This window comes from Phycodurus eques, chromosome 16 (genome assembly GCF_024500275.1).
Source record: "Phycodurus eques isolate BA_2022a chromosome 16, UOR_Pequ_1.1, whole genome shotgun sequence".
Taxonomy (NCBI): domain Eukaryota; kingdom Metazoa; phylum Chordata; class Actinopteri; order Syngnathiformes; family Syngnathidae; genus Phycodurus; species Phycodurus eques.
Window position 1 is genome coordinate 9,580,592 of NC_084540.1, and position 18,701 is coordinate 9,599,292.

Below are 18,701 nucleotides of genomic sequence, written 5' to 3' on the forward strand. Positions count from 1 at the left end.
GTGAACAAGACCCCAAGATACTTGTGTGTTCTGTGGTGGTATCACCCAAAAAAAAGAGTTTATCTTTGAGTCTTGATTGATGTTACATGATGATGGTTTGGATTTTGTTTGACCTTTGTAGCTTATTTTTCTTGAAAGAAATGTGGTTGAATTCCAAATTGTGCCACTTTTAGGGCGTTTGACTTTGGGGGATATATGATGTATTTAGTGACAACAAGTCTTGTAACTCTACAATACAGCAAGTGATGTCATTGGTCATGCAGTGATCTATACTGAAGCCTCATGTTGTGACATGGCCTGAGACCATTGCTGTCACCCTCACTAAACAATGTCATCATTCAAAATCAGCCTCACATCAGAAAGTAGGAGTCCCTGCTTGTATCCAGACAGGTTTATATGTCATCATATTGGCCAGGCAGCGACAGCTCATGGTGAATAATGACAAACATTACCATGCCCTAATTCTGTCATGTTGTAATCAAATACTTCTTTAATAAGTCAAATTCAAGTGTTATATACGCTAAAACAGTACACTAGATACACTATTATATCATTATCCTCTGTTATACAGTACTCTCAATTGGTATTCATTGTTCACATGTGACAAAGCAGGTAAGCAGGAAAGTTTACATTTTTCATTATTTGAATGTCTTTAAATATCTCTCAAGTTTCAATGTAAAACTGACACAAAAATAATGGGGGCGGGTGGAATAAAATATAAATAAGCATAATTGTCACGTGTTTGAGTGGTCACTTGTTGCTAGGCAGATGTCTGAAGGGCACAATCAACAATCTTCCAAAATCCAATTAAAATAACGATTATACAGCCTCACTCACTATACTATGTGTGTCTGACTGACACATTCAGACACTAAGGATTTTTTTTTTTAATAACACTATAAATACAATTATGACACAGGTTCTATATCTATTTTGCAATTAGGTCCTCTCCTCTATTGGAAATGATTGTTGTTGTTTTTTAGCCCTACCTTGCATTGTATCATACAATAAGCTGTTGCTAATATTTTGGATCCTTGTGTAGCTAAACAATAATATTTTGAAAATATTCGAAACACCTTCCTATGATGCAGTACAGCTGTACTCTCCTGCAAACTGCTGTCAATGCAAAACTCGTTAACGTTATTTTTGGTGTGATCTACCTCTTCTGGAGATAAATGAATTTAAAGCGTTCTTTTCCCCACGATGTCGCTGTGTTAAACCTCACCAGCAGGTGTCAGTAGTGACAAGATGTTGGTCTCTGTTCCAGATGGGTCCAACTTTGAAAAACAGATGGCTGAAAAATGATAACAAAGTAAGACAAGCAAATATCACAAATACTTTTAAGTCGTTGCTCTGTCTGACAGTATTATACAATTATTGTAACTGTGACCAATAATTTAATTTATATCTATGATAGGTCTTCCTCCCAAAATATACTCCAAATTCATGTATGTTAGATTATTGAAGGCTAAATCAGGTGTTGTAGTTGTTGTATCATATTTCATTCGCGTAAAATAATGAGCACTATTAGTATGGGTCATATATGGCCTTGCTCCTTTCTTTTATCCACCCCACCGAGCATTTACATTATCAAGAGTCCTTTAATATTTGTTGCATTAATGTAAACCTTTCTGTAGATGAGTTAGTTAAAATTAGTATTTTTATTCATCTCATTAAATAATTTGTGTAATTTATTTACTGTAAATAATTAATTTGAAAATTAGTAATATAAAGAATACATTTAGTACATTGTACATTTTAATAAATAGGTAAATTATTTACTGTAAATACAATAAAATGAAACCAATTCAAATGAACCAATTTAATTATGCAGTACATATAAAAGTTGTTTCATTAAATAATTGTTTACTTTATTTTTTGTAAATAAGATTGTTGTTCGTCAAATTATTTTTTGTTGTATAAAATAATTGCTTAACTAATTATAATTTGATTATGGATAACAAAAGAAAATCATAAGAATAAATCATTATTTTATTGTTAAATTCACTGCCATTGGCGGCTATATTAGTCAAACATCCACTTTAACTGGGAGGGCTGGAGTGAATGAGTTAAAATCAACAATTTTACGTCACGGATTTATTTTTTTATTTTATACCAATGACTTGGTCCTTCCGCCCGTTTTAAAAATCAAATGTGGCCCTCGAGTACAAAGGTTTGCTCACCCTGCCTGCCCTGAAGTAGGTGGATAAACACATGGACGAGTGAGGCCATTTGGTGGTGACATGCGATAGATAATGTGGCAGGCATAAGCGGAACAGCAGGGGCAGGCGGAGTCAGTTGCAGTACCCACAAGCGCAGGCGACAGAAACATAATTCAGAGACGCCTTTTTGAGCAGGTTGGCCCGTTGCTGCTATCACTTAGCACATCCGCCATATTGGATGTGTCAGATCTGCTCGTAACTAATGCAACCATATGGCCTGAACAGCGATTACATTCACCCAGTCGTGCACACAATTATATATTTGGAAAAAATGTCCCCTTCCTGGTGGATGCCACCCCCCTTGCATGCCACTGAGCCAGTGAATATAAGCGGTATACAAAATGGACGGATTAATCCACCCGTTCTCAACACCGCTTATCCTGGTTAGCGCCTATCCCAGCGGATTTCGGGCGAAACGCAGACAACACCCTGAACTGGTCGCCAGTCAGTCGCAGGGCACATATAGACACGGACAACCATTCGCACTCACATTCACATTCACACCGTCACTGAATGGATAGTGAACCCACGTTGCCCACACCGAAGTCAGGCGAGTGTACCACTACCTTTCCTCCTACATCATGCAAAACAAAACATGCATGCTAGGTTAATTGAAGACTCTAAATTGGGCCCTGAGATTGGCTGGCAACCAGTTCAGGGTGTACCCCGCCTCTCGCCCGAAAATAGTTGGGTTAGGCTCCAGGACGCCCGCGACCCTAGTTAGGATAACCGGCACGGAAAATGGATGGATGGATGTTATAACGGTCATAGGCGTTTGTAGCCCATTTTGAGGTGTACTAAAGCAACCCTAAATTGAATCCTAATGTACTGATATGTCCTTTTCAAACAAGATAGAAAAGTGTATAACCGTACAGTACTTTTTTTAAAAGTAATATTTTAACCGGAAAATAGAGCAACCCCTTGCCTCAAAAATGGTTTGGTCCACCCAAACCCTCCCACCGCTCCCCGACTGGGTTGCCGCTTCCTGCACGCTGCCTTCCGGTGGTATTAATGCCTGTCTTAAAATAGCATATGTGGAACATTTGTTAACTTCTACCATTTAATACCAAGACACTATTATTTTAACAATTACTCATTTTTTTCTGCATTTACTCGTAGCTCATTGTTTATCTCGTTAGGTAGGTGATAGCTGACATTTTTTTTTCTATCTTGGACATGTTTCGGTTTGTCACAAAAAGCACCACTGCTTTCTGTTTGAATTTGAATGAGAGAAGCTAGCTGTTGTGTTGTGTGAATGTGCTAATATGAAAGCCGAAGTGTGACTGACAAGCAAACGGACTGCATGCCCATTAACATTGTAACTCCTAGGGCACAGGCAGAGAATTGAGCAAAAAGAGGATATTGTTCAAAGTATTCACGAATGTCACTTTCTGTTAATGTGATTTACATTTTGTCCATTGCATTTCGTATAAAAGTCCCAAAAAGTAGTCCTAGGTCGATTTTTTTAAATTATTTTTAGTACTCATAGGCGGCTAATTTACTGCTGCTGTATCAAAATGAGTTAGCTTAGTAGGGTTTAAAATGTTTATTTTTTTTTTTAATGCAATCCATTCCTAATTTGCTGTGGCTCCTTTTTCCAGGTTTGATGGTTTCGTCACAGATTTTCCCAAAAAGTGTTGTTTCTTTCATAAATATTGGGATGCAAAACACTGAAAGGTGTCTTGCCTAGGAGGAAGTTCAGCACCCCAAAACCTGTGATCCTAGAATTACCCCACAGCTATTAAAACAAAACAAAAACAAACAAACAACGTGTTGCCTCCTTATTGATTGCTCCACTATGCCACATACAATATGGTGGGTAGATCGACGTAGGATTCGGCGCTCAAGGCGTTATCTAATGCATGGGCATAACACATGTCTACGAGGCTGACCATCCCAGCGCTGTGGAAGGAAGCGGAAATAAACGTCGCCAAGCTTGTGCTAACAGCTCGAGTCGGGCTCCGAGGACGGGCTGGAAGCGATACATGACACACATCGGGGGATTTTTTTTTTCCGTCACCAAAACCGAGAACGAGGAGCGAGTAACAACGCGATAGGGATTTCTTTGTTACGGTGGTAACGTCGACGCGGAATATATCGAGTGGTGAGTTGGACTGCTTACGCTTCAAAGTTGTGTACTGTCTTGTTTCCTTTTCGCGACGCAGGCTAGCCAAGTTAAGTAAGGCTAGCGGGGCTAACTGTGCCACTAGGCTAGCAACAACAGCTTGCGCTGTGAGAGGGGGGGGGGGGGTCTCTCTTGCTATATTTGCCAACGCGAAGCTAGCAGCAAGGTTCCCCGTCGTTTATCAACATATCGCTTGAAGTGAAACGCGCGTTCACTTGTTGACTAATGTCGCCTACCCCTTTAGCTGGGTTAGGATCCATTAGTGGAAGGGAGTTTGAAAACCACTTTGCATCGCAGTTATTGTTAGCCGGCATGCTAGCCCTAGCCGCCTCGTAGATGGGGCGCAGTCTTTTGGGGGTCTAGTCTGTTTGAATATTTGAAAGCACTATGTGATGACAAAATATACGATTTTATATCGTTTCTGTATAGGAACATTACAGCCGACATTACTCGAGAAAAAGTATCAAGATTAGTGGTCTACCATTTTGAACGCGAGCCCGTTTATTTTTTTTATCAACTGATGAAATAATTTATTAAAAACCTGCCTTATTAGTAAAACTTATTAGTAGGCTTTACACGATTAGGATCTTTGGGGCCGATCACCGATCCGATCACAAGATGGAGCAATGTGTCTATTTAATTGACCTGTTCATTTACTGTATATACTTGTGTACTTAATTGCTAAAAATAAATTTATTTACAATAAATAATGTATCTTTGTTCATCTATTTATGGCAGTGACAGACAGAACAAATGAATGGTCTTCTATTAGATGGCAGGAAGTACATACAGTGATGAATGTATCCACCTTTTGTGACATTTTTGTTTGTTGGTGTTCCGTGAGATTTTTCAATTGTAAAATATGTTCCTTGGCTCCATAAAAGTTGGAAATCACTGCTCTAGTCAGATCGTGTATAATATCGTGTTCTAATATTCTAATTACAACGTGACAGAAATAATGGGTGCTAAATTACTGTAATTAAATTACTTTATTGCAATTAAATTACTTCACCCACACCGAAACTTTACAGCATGATTTGACAGAACTGCGGCATGTTTACGTACAACCGTTAGCACTAGCTCGCTGGTCTACATAACGTTTTTGTTGCCTGCTTGCGAGCCGTATCGTGTTCAAAGTACGTGCGCATACCTCAAGCAAGCCTTAAACGAACGTCCTCTCCTGTCCTGCGCAGCGGTGACCACCAACACACGTTTTCCTCCATTTTGTCCTCATAATACCGTGGGCGCGATCCACTCTTGTTGTCGTCGCCACGGTAACGGGTGTATCCGGTCGCATTTGAGTTGACAAGATAAAGCCCAATGATCATAAAAAATGCGATGCGGTGGTATCGGAATACAAGATTTTATTGCAGTTGTCTGACATAGTGCAATCGTGAAAGAGCAAATTTGTCTTGTAGTCTGATGCGGGCATCACGTGTTGTCTGTCTCAGACTTGTTGTCTGTCCCACACCGCCGACATGCTTTTTTTTGTTTTTTAAAATAACTTTATTGGCCGTCAGATATTTACAGTACTACGTCAAAAGACACATGACAAGGCTTAAAATAAACTAGCTTTTGGATTTGGATTTAAGCGACGCAGAGTCAATGTCTTTTGGGAGTCATTGATCGGATCGGTGAATTATGACATTAAACCTGATCAGCCGATCAGCATAAAATGCTAATTGTCGGCCGATAACGATCAGGCCGATTAAAATCGTGTAATGTCTACTTATTTGATATTCTTGCACGCTCCTAGCAACTTCTCTAGAAGTGTCCCACATCCTCGCTGTAACATCTCTTCCTCATACTTATAACGGATGAAATGTGCCATTTTCATTATTTATTTTTATTCTTCCATAAAGCGACAGTGTTGACTGGTTCGTTGTTCGCTATTGGCTTGTGGCGTGTAAGTCAGGTTTAATGACCTTTAGGGATCGTGTGGTTGTATTAGATTGACGCATATTCGTAAACAACTTAATGAGATAACGCTCCTTATCCGTTTAACAAGTGTAGGTTGAGCTAATGTATCACTGACTGCTCTGCATAATCACCAGTCTGCAAAGGTGCTTAGCAGTCATTGACAGGGATTTAAATACCCTCACAAACTTTTCTCTTATTCATTTTTAAGAAGAAAAGATGGCGATCATTGTCAAATTTTCTGTTTGCCTGAGGATTTTAAGAAGCTCACAAACCTGTGCACATTTTTGACCAGGCTGTCTTAGTCTGCGCCTTCTCTCCCCACTCTTACAGGAACCACGCTGCGACCTTTATGTAAGGTCAAAGCCCTAAAGCAACGGGTCACAGACGGGAGGAGAGACTCGGGAGAAAAGCATCTGGCCACAGACAGGGATAAGCTGTGTTTTTATTTTTTTGTTCAGTCTCTGAATCCCAACTTGAACCAAGACGTTATCTCACACACACGCCATGGAGGCCATTGCCAAATACGATTTCAACGCTACTGCTGAAGATGAGCTTAGCTTTAAGCGTGGAGAGGTCCTTAAGGTAAGTGGAAAATACTTGGTTTTTATTGGAGGGAGTACTTTGTTTGTGTGACTGAATGCCATCAACCTTGACATTAAAGTGGGTCTTCGGGTTATTTTTTTTATCGACACGTTTTCCAAGGTTATTAAGAGTGCGCAATGAATTACAGTAGTTTACATAAGAGTAGATGGTCACACAGGACACTCGGTTTGCCGTACTTACCATATTTCAATTGATTGGTTTTATATTTCTGGCCTGAAAGTGTTTTTCATAGAAATATGTAAAGTGAGCCCCTCATTTTCATGTTTCGACATCCGCAAATTCACACATTTGCAGATAAAAAATTGTTTTTACCTGTCTTCCGTTATTTGTAAAAACTGTGATGCTAACCATTGAACCAAGAAGGGAATTCATTGTGGCATCAGAAAAGGTCTGGCTGCTTAGCTCAATATGAGTAATACAATAAATTAAATATCAACTGTAAACACAAATACATTTTGACAAATACACACTATGCACATACATTATGTAAAGCTTATTTATTCCTGACTCAAACACTAATGCTAATTTGTGCATCTAAAAAAAACGCAGTGCAGCTGCGCTTTAGGCTTTGATGTAGTGCTTCAGGCAGCGTGGTCCTGCTGCAACTTGAAAGTGGCTCTGGAGCTGCAGCCAGCCGAGCTACTAAGTCATTGGCAGAGAAACTGTATAAGGGCAATTATGTAAATTAGCAGTGGGCGGAAGTACAGAATAGCTCGCTCACAGACACATAAATTGGCACAGCAAACTATTTTGTCACATTTGATCTGCGGGAAGGCGCTCCAGAGAACAATCTATTTGTATAGAAACACTTGAAAGTACATTTTTCATATGTCCCTGCAACAAAATGAAAAATCTTGGCAAAAACTGATAATGAGGAAACCAAGGATGGAAACTGAAACACCGAAAGAAATGATGGCAGTTATTAATAAAATTGCATTTATGGCTATGACTTCAGAGCTGGCAACCTATAGAAAATAACTTTCAAAAGATTTTCTTTACCGCTTATCCTCGCGAGGGTCGCGGGCTGCTGGAGCCTATCCCAGCTATCTTCGGGCGGGGGGCGGGGTACACCCTGAACCGGTCGCCAGCCAATCCCAATCCCGCTCACATTCACACCTACGGGCAATTTAGAGTCTTCAATCAACCTACCACGCACGTTCTTGGGATGTGGAAGGAAACCGGAGTACCCAGAGAAAACCCACGCAGGCACGGGGAGAACATGCAAACTCCACACAGGCGGCGCCGGGGATTGAACCGGAGACCTCAGAACTGTGAGGCAGACGCTCTAACCAGTCGTCCGCCGCACGACAATCAATTACTCCATAATTGTAATTGTTAATAAATTGTGGGTATTTGTTTTTTTAATGTATTTACTGCATCAACCATGTAAAGGCAGACACAGTTGCACCCTGAATCAAAGCACCATATTGTCACGACCATAAGGCGCACCGTAATAAAAGGCGCAGTCTCGGTTACGGGTTCTATTTCTTTATTTAACACATACATAAGGCGGACCGTATCATTGGGCGCAGGCATGGTAAAACATACGCTATCTTAAAACATATGTTAGCATGCATGCACGCTAAAACTATGTTTTTAAGAAGGCAGCGGGAGCAAAACTGAGTTCGGTTGTACTTTATTGAAGTATTTAACAATGTACGCATGTTATTTTTTGATCAACCCTCATCCACAAATCCATCAAAGTCCTCATGTTCTGTATCCGAAATGAACAGCTGGGCAAGTTATTCCATCAAACACGCCAGGTTCCCTCTCGTCATTGTCTGAGTCAGTCTTGTTTCCGTGCGGCTCCTCAGAAATGATGCCAGCTTTTACGAAAGCTCGAACAACCGTGCAAGCATCCACGATCCATTCACAAATTGTGGCGTTACTCGCCCGGCGTTGCTTCCTAGTCTTAGTAAAGATGTGTTCGCCATCTGTCTGTCATCCACTTCACTTTGAATGCCCTGTTTACACCGATGTCCAGCGGTTGGAGTTCCGAGTTATTGCACTCAGTCGAATGGTGACTGTAGAGCAGACATGCCCAAAGTCCGGCCCGTGTTCATATTTCCACTGGCCCCAAGCCTCTGTCATAAAACCAATAATATGTGGCCCGGCAGTACAAAATACACACGCAATTTTATATTTCACCACAGGATGGCAGTAAACTTGTGGCTGAACTCTCGCGGGGCCGTTTTGCGCATGATCTGTTTTTTGCCCATTTCTAAAATGGCAACTGGAAGTAAGAAAAGGAAAGTTGATAGCGAGGGCCGACGTTTCCAGGACAAATGGAAGTCTGAATATTTTTTCACTGAGTTTAGAAACAACTGTGTCTGCCTAATTTGCCAAGAGACTGTGGCTGTGTTCAAGGAGTTCAATATAAAGAGGCACGACCAGACGGAACATGCTAATTACGACAAGCTAACTGGGAACGAACGCAGTGAAAAATTGAAGCAACTGGAAGCTGGTTTAACGGCACAGCAACACTTTTTCACAAGAGCCAGTGAGTCGGATGAAAAAGCAACAAAGACAAGCTATGAGGTGGCAACGCTGATTGCCAAGCACTGCAAACCTTTTACTGAGGGTGAATTTATTAAAGACTGTGTGATGAAAATGGTGGAGAACATTTGTCCTGACAAAAAGCAACAGTTCGCCAATGTTTTCCTGGCTCGTAGCACTGTGTCACGAAGGAGCGAAGAAGTTTCTTCTGATATTAAGAGACAGTTGGACGCAAAAGGAGTGGAGTTTGATTTTTTTTTCGTGAGCCTGTGACGAAAGCACGGATGCATCTGACAGCGCTCAGTTACTGATTTTTTTTTTTTTTAGAGGAGTGGACAGTGAAATGAAATGAAAGAGCTACTTGACCTCCAGAGCCTTCAGGACCAAACAAGTGGGAAAGATTTATTTGCTTCTGTTTGTTCCGCCGTACATGACATAAAATTAAAGTGGAATAAAATCACAGGGATTATTACGGATGGAGCACCTGCCATGGTTGGCGAGCACAGTGGATTATCAACCCGAGTGTGTAACACAGAAAGCGAAGAAGGAGGTAAAGCTATAAAACTCCATTGTATTATTCACCAAAAAATTTGCCAAACCGTTTCCGTGGATCTCAGTGACGTTCCAGCCCACCTGCAGTTGGAGCTCATTGAGCTGCAGTGTGACACGGAGTGTCGCAGCCGGTACCAACAACTCCCTCTTGTCAACTTTTACCAGCAGCTGGATAAAGACGGGTTCCAAGAGATTCGTACATTTGCTAAGAAAATGTTGAGCTTGTTTGGCTCGACATACTTGTGTGAGAAGACATTCTCAGTCATGAACATGAATAAGAACCGCGCGAGGACAAGACAAAGTGACTCCCACCTGCGTGACATCTTGCGCATTAAAACCACCGCTTTTGAGCCAGACCTGCCCCATTTACTGCAGTCGAGATCTCAGTATCACCCTTCACATGAATGCAAACATGTTTGTTGATTCTGATGAATAAAGTTTGAGTTTGAGTCAAATTTCATAAAAATACTTTATTTTGCATTTCAATAATTTTTATTTTAACCTTCATTTATCTAGGTCAGGCAGTTATAAGATCTACCTAGCAGCAGACAGCATAGTAAAACAGTAAAATAAAAATACAAAAAAGCATTCCCCTCGTCGGTAGCATGTAAAATTAATGCTGGCCCGAATGACAATTTTTTTACGGCAATGTGGCCCCTGAGCCAAAGAGTTTGGGCACCCCTGCTGTAGAGACTCTTCTCCCGGCTGTTCTTTGCTCATTAATCCATTGGCCACCTCGCCTTGTTTCCGCGGAAATTCAGCTTCATCTTCTTGACTTGGCGAAGCTCGTTTTCCTGCTTCCTCCACTTGCGAACCATGGATTTGTTGATCTTGAATTTTCTCGCGGCTGCTCGATTCCTATGTCCCTCCACGTAACTGATAGCTTGCAGTTTAAACTGTGCTTCGTAAGCGTGTCTCTTCGTTGGTGCCATTTTTGACTGCGGTTAAGCCAGCCTCCACTCGTAAAGTAGCAATCAAGGAAGTCGGCCCTAATTTTGTTCATACTATGCATTACGGTAATAGGTCGCCAACTCGAGCCGAAAGCCACCTTCAAAATAAAAGCTTCCCAATAATACGGACGTCAGTGCTCTTCGGTTAAGGAATGCAACCAGCTAAGTTAATTTGAATCTTGAGATACATTAAAAATGTAGTTTATTTGATATCTTGGAGAAAATAAATGGTAAATGGACTGCACTTATATAGCGCTTTATCTACATCATCACAGTACCCAAAGCGCTTTACAAAGCCTCACATTCACACACACATTCATAAACCAATGGGCGACTGCTGCCATGCAAGGCACTGCCAGGCCCACTGGGAGGAAATTAGGGTTCAGTGTCTTGCCCAAGGACACTTCGACATGCGGACAGTCGTAGCAGGGATTCGAACCTGTTCTACCTACTGAGCCAAAGCCACCCCGACATAATCCCATTGGTATCGCAAGACAAGTCCTGATCTGTGTGACAGACCACCAAGGACTCCACTAAAAGAGGTTTGATGAAGATATGATATTGTATTTCAAAATAAAAGTCTCTGAAAAGTGCATATTTTGCTGTCGTTACCCGTCTGAAAAAATCTGTTTAAAAAAAAATCTGAGTTACGTCCGTATTATTGGGAGGCTTTTATTTTGAAGGTGGCTTTCGCCGCGAGTTGGTGACTTATTACTGTAATGCCTAGTATGAACAAAGTTAGGGGCGGCTGGCTTGACTGCTATTTTACGAGTGGAGGCTGGCTTGACCGCAGTCATTTTCGGGGGTCCTTAGCCAAGCCGATGCACATACTGGAACTATATACCTACTGGGGGCGTGTCTTTAGCGTCTGTCACGCGCATCCTTCCCCCTTTACGTCCGCATGCTGTCCTCAGTCACCTCCGCCATCCTCTATATAAGCAACGTGTCGGCAGGAAATGCTCCCAGTCAGTCAAGCGGAGCGCTCATCACGCAACAACATTTATAGATTTTGCCGCATTATAAGGCGCCCCGTCCATTTTGGAGAAAATTTAAGACTTTTAAGTGCGCCTTATGGTCGTGAAAATACGGCATGTGAGATTTCAACATGCCATCCTCAGAAATATCCATTTGTCCATTTTTTGAACCGCTTATCTTCACTAGAGTCACGGGTTCAGGAATATCTGCCAATTGATTAATTAGCCTTTACTGATTCTGTTTTCAAGTGTAGTAAAGAGAGCAATTCTATTAAGTCAGATTAATTAGATCTCAAAAGTCAAAATTAAAACTCAGTACTTTATTTTGCAGTCAAACAAATAATTGCTGATGGATTGGATTGGCTAGTATATGCACGGACTATAGTTTCGGTTTCAATTTTGTGCTTTGTACACGTCTTGCGTGGTATTTTTGTATTTCCTGTATCCACTATTGCTGCTAAAACAATGTGAATTTCCCCATTGTGGGACTAATAAAGATCATATTATATTACAGTAATGTACTTTGAACCTAAAAGACCCCTGCTCTCAGGTGACTTATGCAGTGACGTACTACTTCATTTTCGGTTTCAGACGGCGCCCTGTGTCGCTCTGTATTATTTTCTCTCTGGACACTTATTAATGTTTGCGGTGTTTGACTGCACCATCACAACATCCTGTTTCGGCAGAAAATGCGCTTTTGAACCATTTTCGGCCAAACGTATTCGGTGACCGAATTTTCAGTACGCCTACCTTTTAACTTAAAGGTCCCATAAAGTTACCAAAAGAACTTTTTCTCGTATTTGGGATGTTATACTGCCTCTATGGTGCCTCAGTAAACGTGAAATATGAATTAAAATCATCCTTGCATTCCTGAGTTACAGACGTTTTTCTGCCAAGAAGCCTGAAAGCTGGTCATTCGAAGTTCTTGAGCTTATCTACATCCCTAGCGAAGATCTACTCCTAACTCTCTGCCCCTGAGCCAGCGCTGTCAACATAACACATGCTCTCACAAGTAGTGATGGTTGGGTCTTCTACACAGATGCAACCAATCAAAAGAAAGGGGGCGGTCTTAGCCAAATATGGACAAAGTGGATACAAAACTGGGTCAAACAGAAGTAGCTGTCAGGGGGGCCTTTTCTGCACAAGAGTGTGACAAAACCAAGGTGTTTTTTTAAATGTAATTTACACTTTTATACTAATTCCATGTTAGAGAGTCACTCTGTGGAGGTCTTAATAGCCAAATATGGGACCTTTTTTGTAAATGTCATGCAAGTATAAAAAGACGTTAACCACTAATGTGATGAAAAACAGCTGCTTACCTTAGCAGTCGACATTATTGTTAGCGTACGCCTCTGAGTTTCTGTGCCGAGTTTATAGGCACTTTAAAAAAAAAAAAAAAAAAAAAATTGACAGCTTCCATATTGTACAACCTTAAAAGGGTGTTCGAAGTCATTCAAGCATCATGCGTGCTTCTTGCCTCAACATGGCAAAGATATTTGGAAAATACATGCTGCAATTTTCCGAGACAATGGTGTGCACAAGATTTGAACCAGGGGTGTCAAACTCAAATTCACGGTGGGACAAAATAAAAAATTGGGCCAAAGTCACGGGCCAAACTCAATATTTATGAAAAATCACTGCGATGTGCATGTTTCCCTTCTCTCCAGAAATGTAGCGTTAAAGTTGATCATATGACAACAAACTTACATTTTGCTTAAACACTGAATCTGGAATAAACAAACTTTAATATTATAAACACGAAAAATCTAATTTGCGATAAGACATCAGTGGTATTTGTTTGTTGCTTTGTATTTCAATAGATAACATGAATTCTTCGGTCTATCCATCTTCTAGTTATCTATCGCCAACTACCGTTCTTTTTTTTTTTTTATGTAAATCTTTTTTCAAAGGCCAACAACAAAACAACCCAAAAAATAAGAATGTCCTTCAATAAAAATCCAAACTTCAAACTATTAACAGTCCATGTCCGGGAGTTGATAAAGGGCATTACAAAAACATTAATTCAGTTATGTTATATTCTTTGTTACAGCCACGTTGCTCCTGCACACGACAAAGAGGTCTGTCTTTTAATTTAGTGAACAGACAACCTGTCTTGGACGTTAACAGTTTTCCATCTTTCGTTTTGCCATTTTTGGGAAGGGGAAGTGTAAATTTGCTCGAGGAGACTGGTAGCATAGTTGCTAACGACTGCAACAGAAAGGGAAGGGGCGCCCACCACTCTAATACACATTTGTTATGGTCTTGCGGGCCAAATATAATTACATCGTGTGCCAAATTTGGCCCCCGGGCCTGAGTTTGACATATGATTTAAACAATCATAATCTCTTTGGCTAAAGCCATGCACATCAGGATTCTCTTAAGGTTTTTAAGCAGCAATTTGCATCAATACAATTATATTTGTATTTGTGTAAGGGCTGGGCAATATCTCCTTAATACAATCTGATTTTTTGGTTTTTTCACAATCTGGTTCATGATTCTAATGGATTTTTTTTCTCTCCCCTTCACTTATAGAAAAAGCAAATGACATTCTTAAAAATGAATATCTTTGAATAATTAACATTTTAGATGTTCAACAATTAACATATGAGCCGTCAAACTGCATGGCCCGTCTTGTCCATATTTTAAGGGTAACACCATGTTTTTTTTTTGTTTTTTTTGGTGTCATGTAGAGTTGTACAAGTGAGGCAAGGCGACCTTGACAAAATAGTTGCGGTTTGGAAGCACATACCTTGGGTCAAAAGTTTCCTACATGTCACGGCTCTTGCAATGTGTAAATGGGCGCCGTCTTTTGGCAGTGTGAAAAGTGAGACCAAGATAAATATATTCACGCCTATAAACGCTACAACTCAATTACAAAACACTTTCAGTGGTAAAAAAAAAAAAAAAAGCTGAGAATGTGGTTGCACAAGTGTGGACAACCTATTGAAACTGGGGATGTGGCCGTGTTCAGAATTAACCAATCACATTCAAACTCGTGTTGAATGGGAGTCATCACCCATATGCCACCATTAAAATTGCCTCTGATTAACCCTCAGATGTTCTCACATGCTTTTCCATACCTTTTTGTCGTCACATCTTACAGCAAAAGCCACGGTCTGTGAAAAGCTTCCACAACATCAGAGGGATCCCATTGTTCAAAGATACTGTATCATTCAGGGGAGGGGTACACAAGAATTTCCAATGCATTAAATACTGTATACCATGGAGCACATAGCGTAATTGTCAAGTGGAGAACATATGGCACAACCGTGGCGTTATTAAGAACTGGACATCTGTGCAAAATTTATGAAAAGACGAAAAGAAAACTGGTGAAGGAGGCAGCCAAAGAGGCTTACAGCAACCCTAAAGCAGCTGCAGGAATTTCTGGAAAGTACTGGCTGTTTAGTACATGCGACAACAATCACCGTCTTCATGTGTCTGGGCTATGGGCAAGGGTGGAAAGACAGAGCTAGCAAGAAAAACACAGCTACATTTTACGGGAAAATGTGCTATGGTCAAATGAAACCCAGGTTGGACATTTTGGCCATAATTCCAAAAGGTATGTTGGGCACACTGTAACAATACTATACTGACAGTGAAGCATGGTGGTGGCAGCATCTTGCTTTGTGGCTGTTGTTTTCTTCAGCTGGAACGGGGGCTTTAGTCAAGGTTCAGTCAGTATTGGCACAAAACCTTAGAAAGCAAAATAATGTCAGGAAAAAAAGCCTACTTGAACATTGTACTTTATTTTAGATTAATTGGAGGCAGTTTAAATGTTGGCTGGTGTGTGCTGACTCCCATTTAGCATGAGCTTGAATGACTGCTTAATTGTAAACACAGCCACATCCCCATTTATTAAAAAAAAAAAAGTGTGCACACTTGTGCAACCACATTATCGCAGTAGTTTTTCATTCCCCCTTTCAATTATTTTCTTTATCTTCAATTGAGTTGTAGAGGTTACAACTCGCATTTATGGTGGACAAAGTTTTATCTTGGGCCCAATTTTTTATATCCCAAAAACCGGGCAATTGAACTAGAATGTGTAGACAAGACGTAATTCACTATAGCTAGAGACTGGAAGATGATGTATACGAGCAAATCTTGTTCAATATTTGGACTGCAATTTTTTCTTGAAATATCTCTTCTGTTTGAGTCCTCTATATGCTCGAACAATATTCAACAATTTACTCCCAGGCTGCAAACCCAAGAGTATGGAAAAATAATGCTTCCTCTGTTTTGCTAGGGAAATTGAATTTTGCATGTAACAGCCATCATAATTTGAAACGTATAATTAAAAGAATGCGGGAATTTTTATTTTTCAAGTCTTTGTTGTAGACGTATTTACGTGGAGGTAAAGTCAGGTAGACTTTCTTTTCAAGTTATTTCTAGAGAGAAGATGAATCTAAAATAGACTGCCATAATACTGCCCCTGGCACCATCCACAATTCATCTGAATCATTTGTTGGCTGCTTTCCCCATTGGACTAACTTGCTTTTTGAAGTAGGCATGATGTTCCTGCCTCTGTCGGATTGAATCCCCCTTTCTCTCACTCTTTCATTGTTATCCTGTTTATCTCTTTCTCTTGTTTCCTCCCTTTCCAACTCCAGCCATCCTTTGCAGCCATGTCTTAACGGCTGCCTTTTTTTTTTTTTCATTCACAGACGCACAGTGTTATAAAGATTGGAACCATGCTATATAACTTGTAACTGTAGACTATGTTTTCAGGAATTTCTCTTTCAAATGAAATATAATTTAGTAAAAAATATTTTTGGGAGAACTTCACAATGCCAGTAATCAAACTGCACAATAAACAATAAAACTTAATGTCTGCCAGTCTGCCCAGATACAAAAGTGTATAGACCGACTTGAAAACAGCAGTTGAGGTCAGATGTGTTCCCTGGTACTTAAATATGGATACTAAGTGATGAAGCGTGAATTGGTTCTCAGTAGTGCCAATGTATATGTAGTCAAAGCAAGCCATCTGCTGATACTGATGTTAGACACCGCTGGCCAAAGGACAAAAAGGTCTCTCATGAGAGCGTACTGGCCTTGCTCATTTGAGCATCTACGTCTATGGCATGAATAGAAAAATGTGAGAGTTCCCCTATTGTACAGCTTCTTTTTATGTAAACATTAACACAATGAATCCTCTAGTTGTAGATACAATGAAAGGTACGGTAGCTTTTCCAACGCTGTCTGATATTTTAATTCCTGGTAAAGAAAGGGAGTCCAGTCATTACAGTTCTGCAGCTCTCCCTTAGGCTTAATGTTACCATGCATCATTATATTCAATTAATTGCAATTGCACCCTTGAAAGTGATTGCAGTCCAATCAGTTGTATGTACACTGCACATGTACATTATAAGCTTTTACTCTCACAGTTAATGAAGAGAACTCCAACAGAGGTTCATCCTTTCTTTATCTGTGACATTTCTGTGGTCATTTGTAAGATTAAAGAAAGCCCACCTTGTCCACTGTCACTAGGATATTTAGTAAGCAGGTTCCACAACTAGCCTCCAGGGAGCAATCACTGCGTCAGTGTTTCACAAAAGCTGGCCGCCCTGACCGGGCTCCCCTCTAATTTGCAGCCTTGAGTCATTCAGCAACATTTAGTCCTGTCATTTGCTCTTTCAAGAGTCATGAAGCCAACTATCACATGTGTATATCAAACCTCTTCCTCACGCGAAAGCAGGACTATGTGATGACAAAAATAGAAAAGTGACTATAATGGTTGAGTTTAATGTATGGAATTCAACATGACTTCTTGCTGCATGTTTCATGTTTCTGTTGGCCTTCATTTTTACGTCCCTGATTAAGAGGCAAAGCAGGACATCTTACTGAAATCTGGCCACAGCCCCAAGCACTGTTCTCATTTCCTCTTTAAATAAATAAAGATTAACAGTCCATCGTGGTGACAGAATAAGCTCCTGTCTACAGATCTGTGAGCTCTGTGTCAGCAGTTATAACTAAAACTCATTGTGCTCGTCGTACTACCTACAGACTACAATACACTTGGGAAAACTGCTAGAATTTACCCATCACATCTCTGTATTCTTATTGCATCTACAACACACTGATTTTAGAGGCAACTTTGTATTTTAATGCGGGGATACCAATGGACCAGGGTGTTGTTGAACAAGACTTTGTAATTATTGGCGTCAAATAAGATATGATGTGAATAAGATGAAATTCACTAAGATAAAATGAAACCTCAGCTTGGTTAATGCATTTGGAAAGTGGTGTGTTATTTATTTTGTACATTTCAAACAAAGCACTGGAGATGTTAGATATTTCGTAAATCTCTTTGAATGAATGCCTTGGTTGTTTTTTAATACTAAAATGACACAACTAATATTATATCACGATCCAATTATCAAAGGCCTAGTACAGGCGTAACGATTTTTCCACTCTTAAAAGATTTATCTGCTACAGACCCCCAAACATAGAGTTTTGGTCGTCGTGTGTGTGGTGTGCTCGGAGAATCTCAACACAGCAGACCACACACAAAGATTCTGTTGTTCTGTTCATAAAACCGAAGAAGAAGAGAAAATTCCGGATACGCACTGATGTGTCCCAAGTAGTGATGGGGACGGCAGTTCTTCTGAGTGTAGTGAATCATTCGAATCAGTTCATGAAAAAGATTCTCATGAAAGATTCGTTCACCGATTCATTCAGTTCTTTTTCACAAAATCATTCAAGTGCTTCCTCATTCAGTTAATGATCCATCCCTGAGGTTCACGTTCACTCAACACATTCACCAACGGACTATATGTTATTGTTGTCATGTAAACGAGGACAGGCGGGGAGATTATAAAAAAAAAAAAAAAAAAAATTCGGCTAAATTGTCACCTACCTATCT

At 40.3% G+C, this 18,701-nt stretch overlaps 1 protein-coding gene across 2 annotated transcripts in view; it reads left to right on the forward strand.

Annotated features, from left to right (window-relative positions):
- Positions 1 to 4,142: 4,142 nt before the first annotated feature.
- Positions 4,143 to 18,701, forward strand: part of grb2b (growth factor receptor-bound protein 2b) — a 49,783-nt gene continuing 35,224 nt past the window's right edge. The window contains exons 1-2 of one of the 2 annotated variants that reach the window (XM_061701652.1): positions 4,143 to 4,326; positions 6,598 to 6,849. In XM_061701652.1, the coding sequence (XP_061557636.1) occupies positions 6,772 to 6,849 (78 nt within the window). In that variant the 5' untranslated portion in view covers positions 4,143 to 4,326; positions 6,598 to 6,771. The remainder of the gene's footprint in view (positions 4,327 to 6,597; positions 6,850 to 18,701) is intronic. The other variant, XM_061701653.1, reaches the window with a different exon arrangement.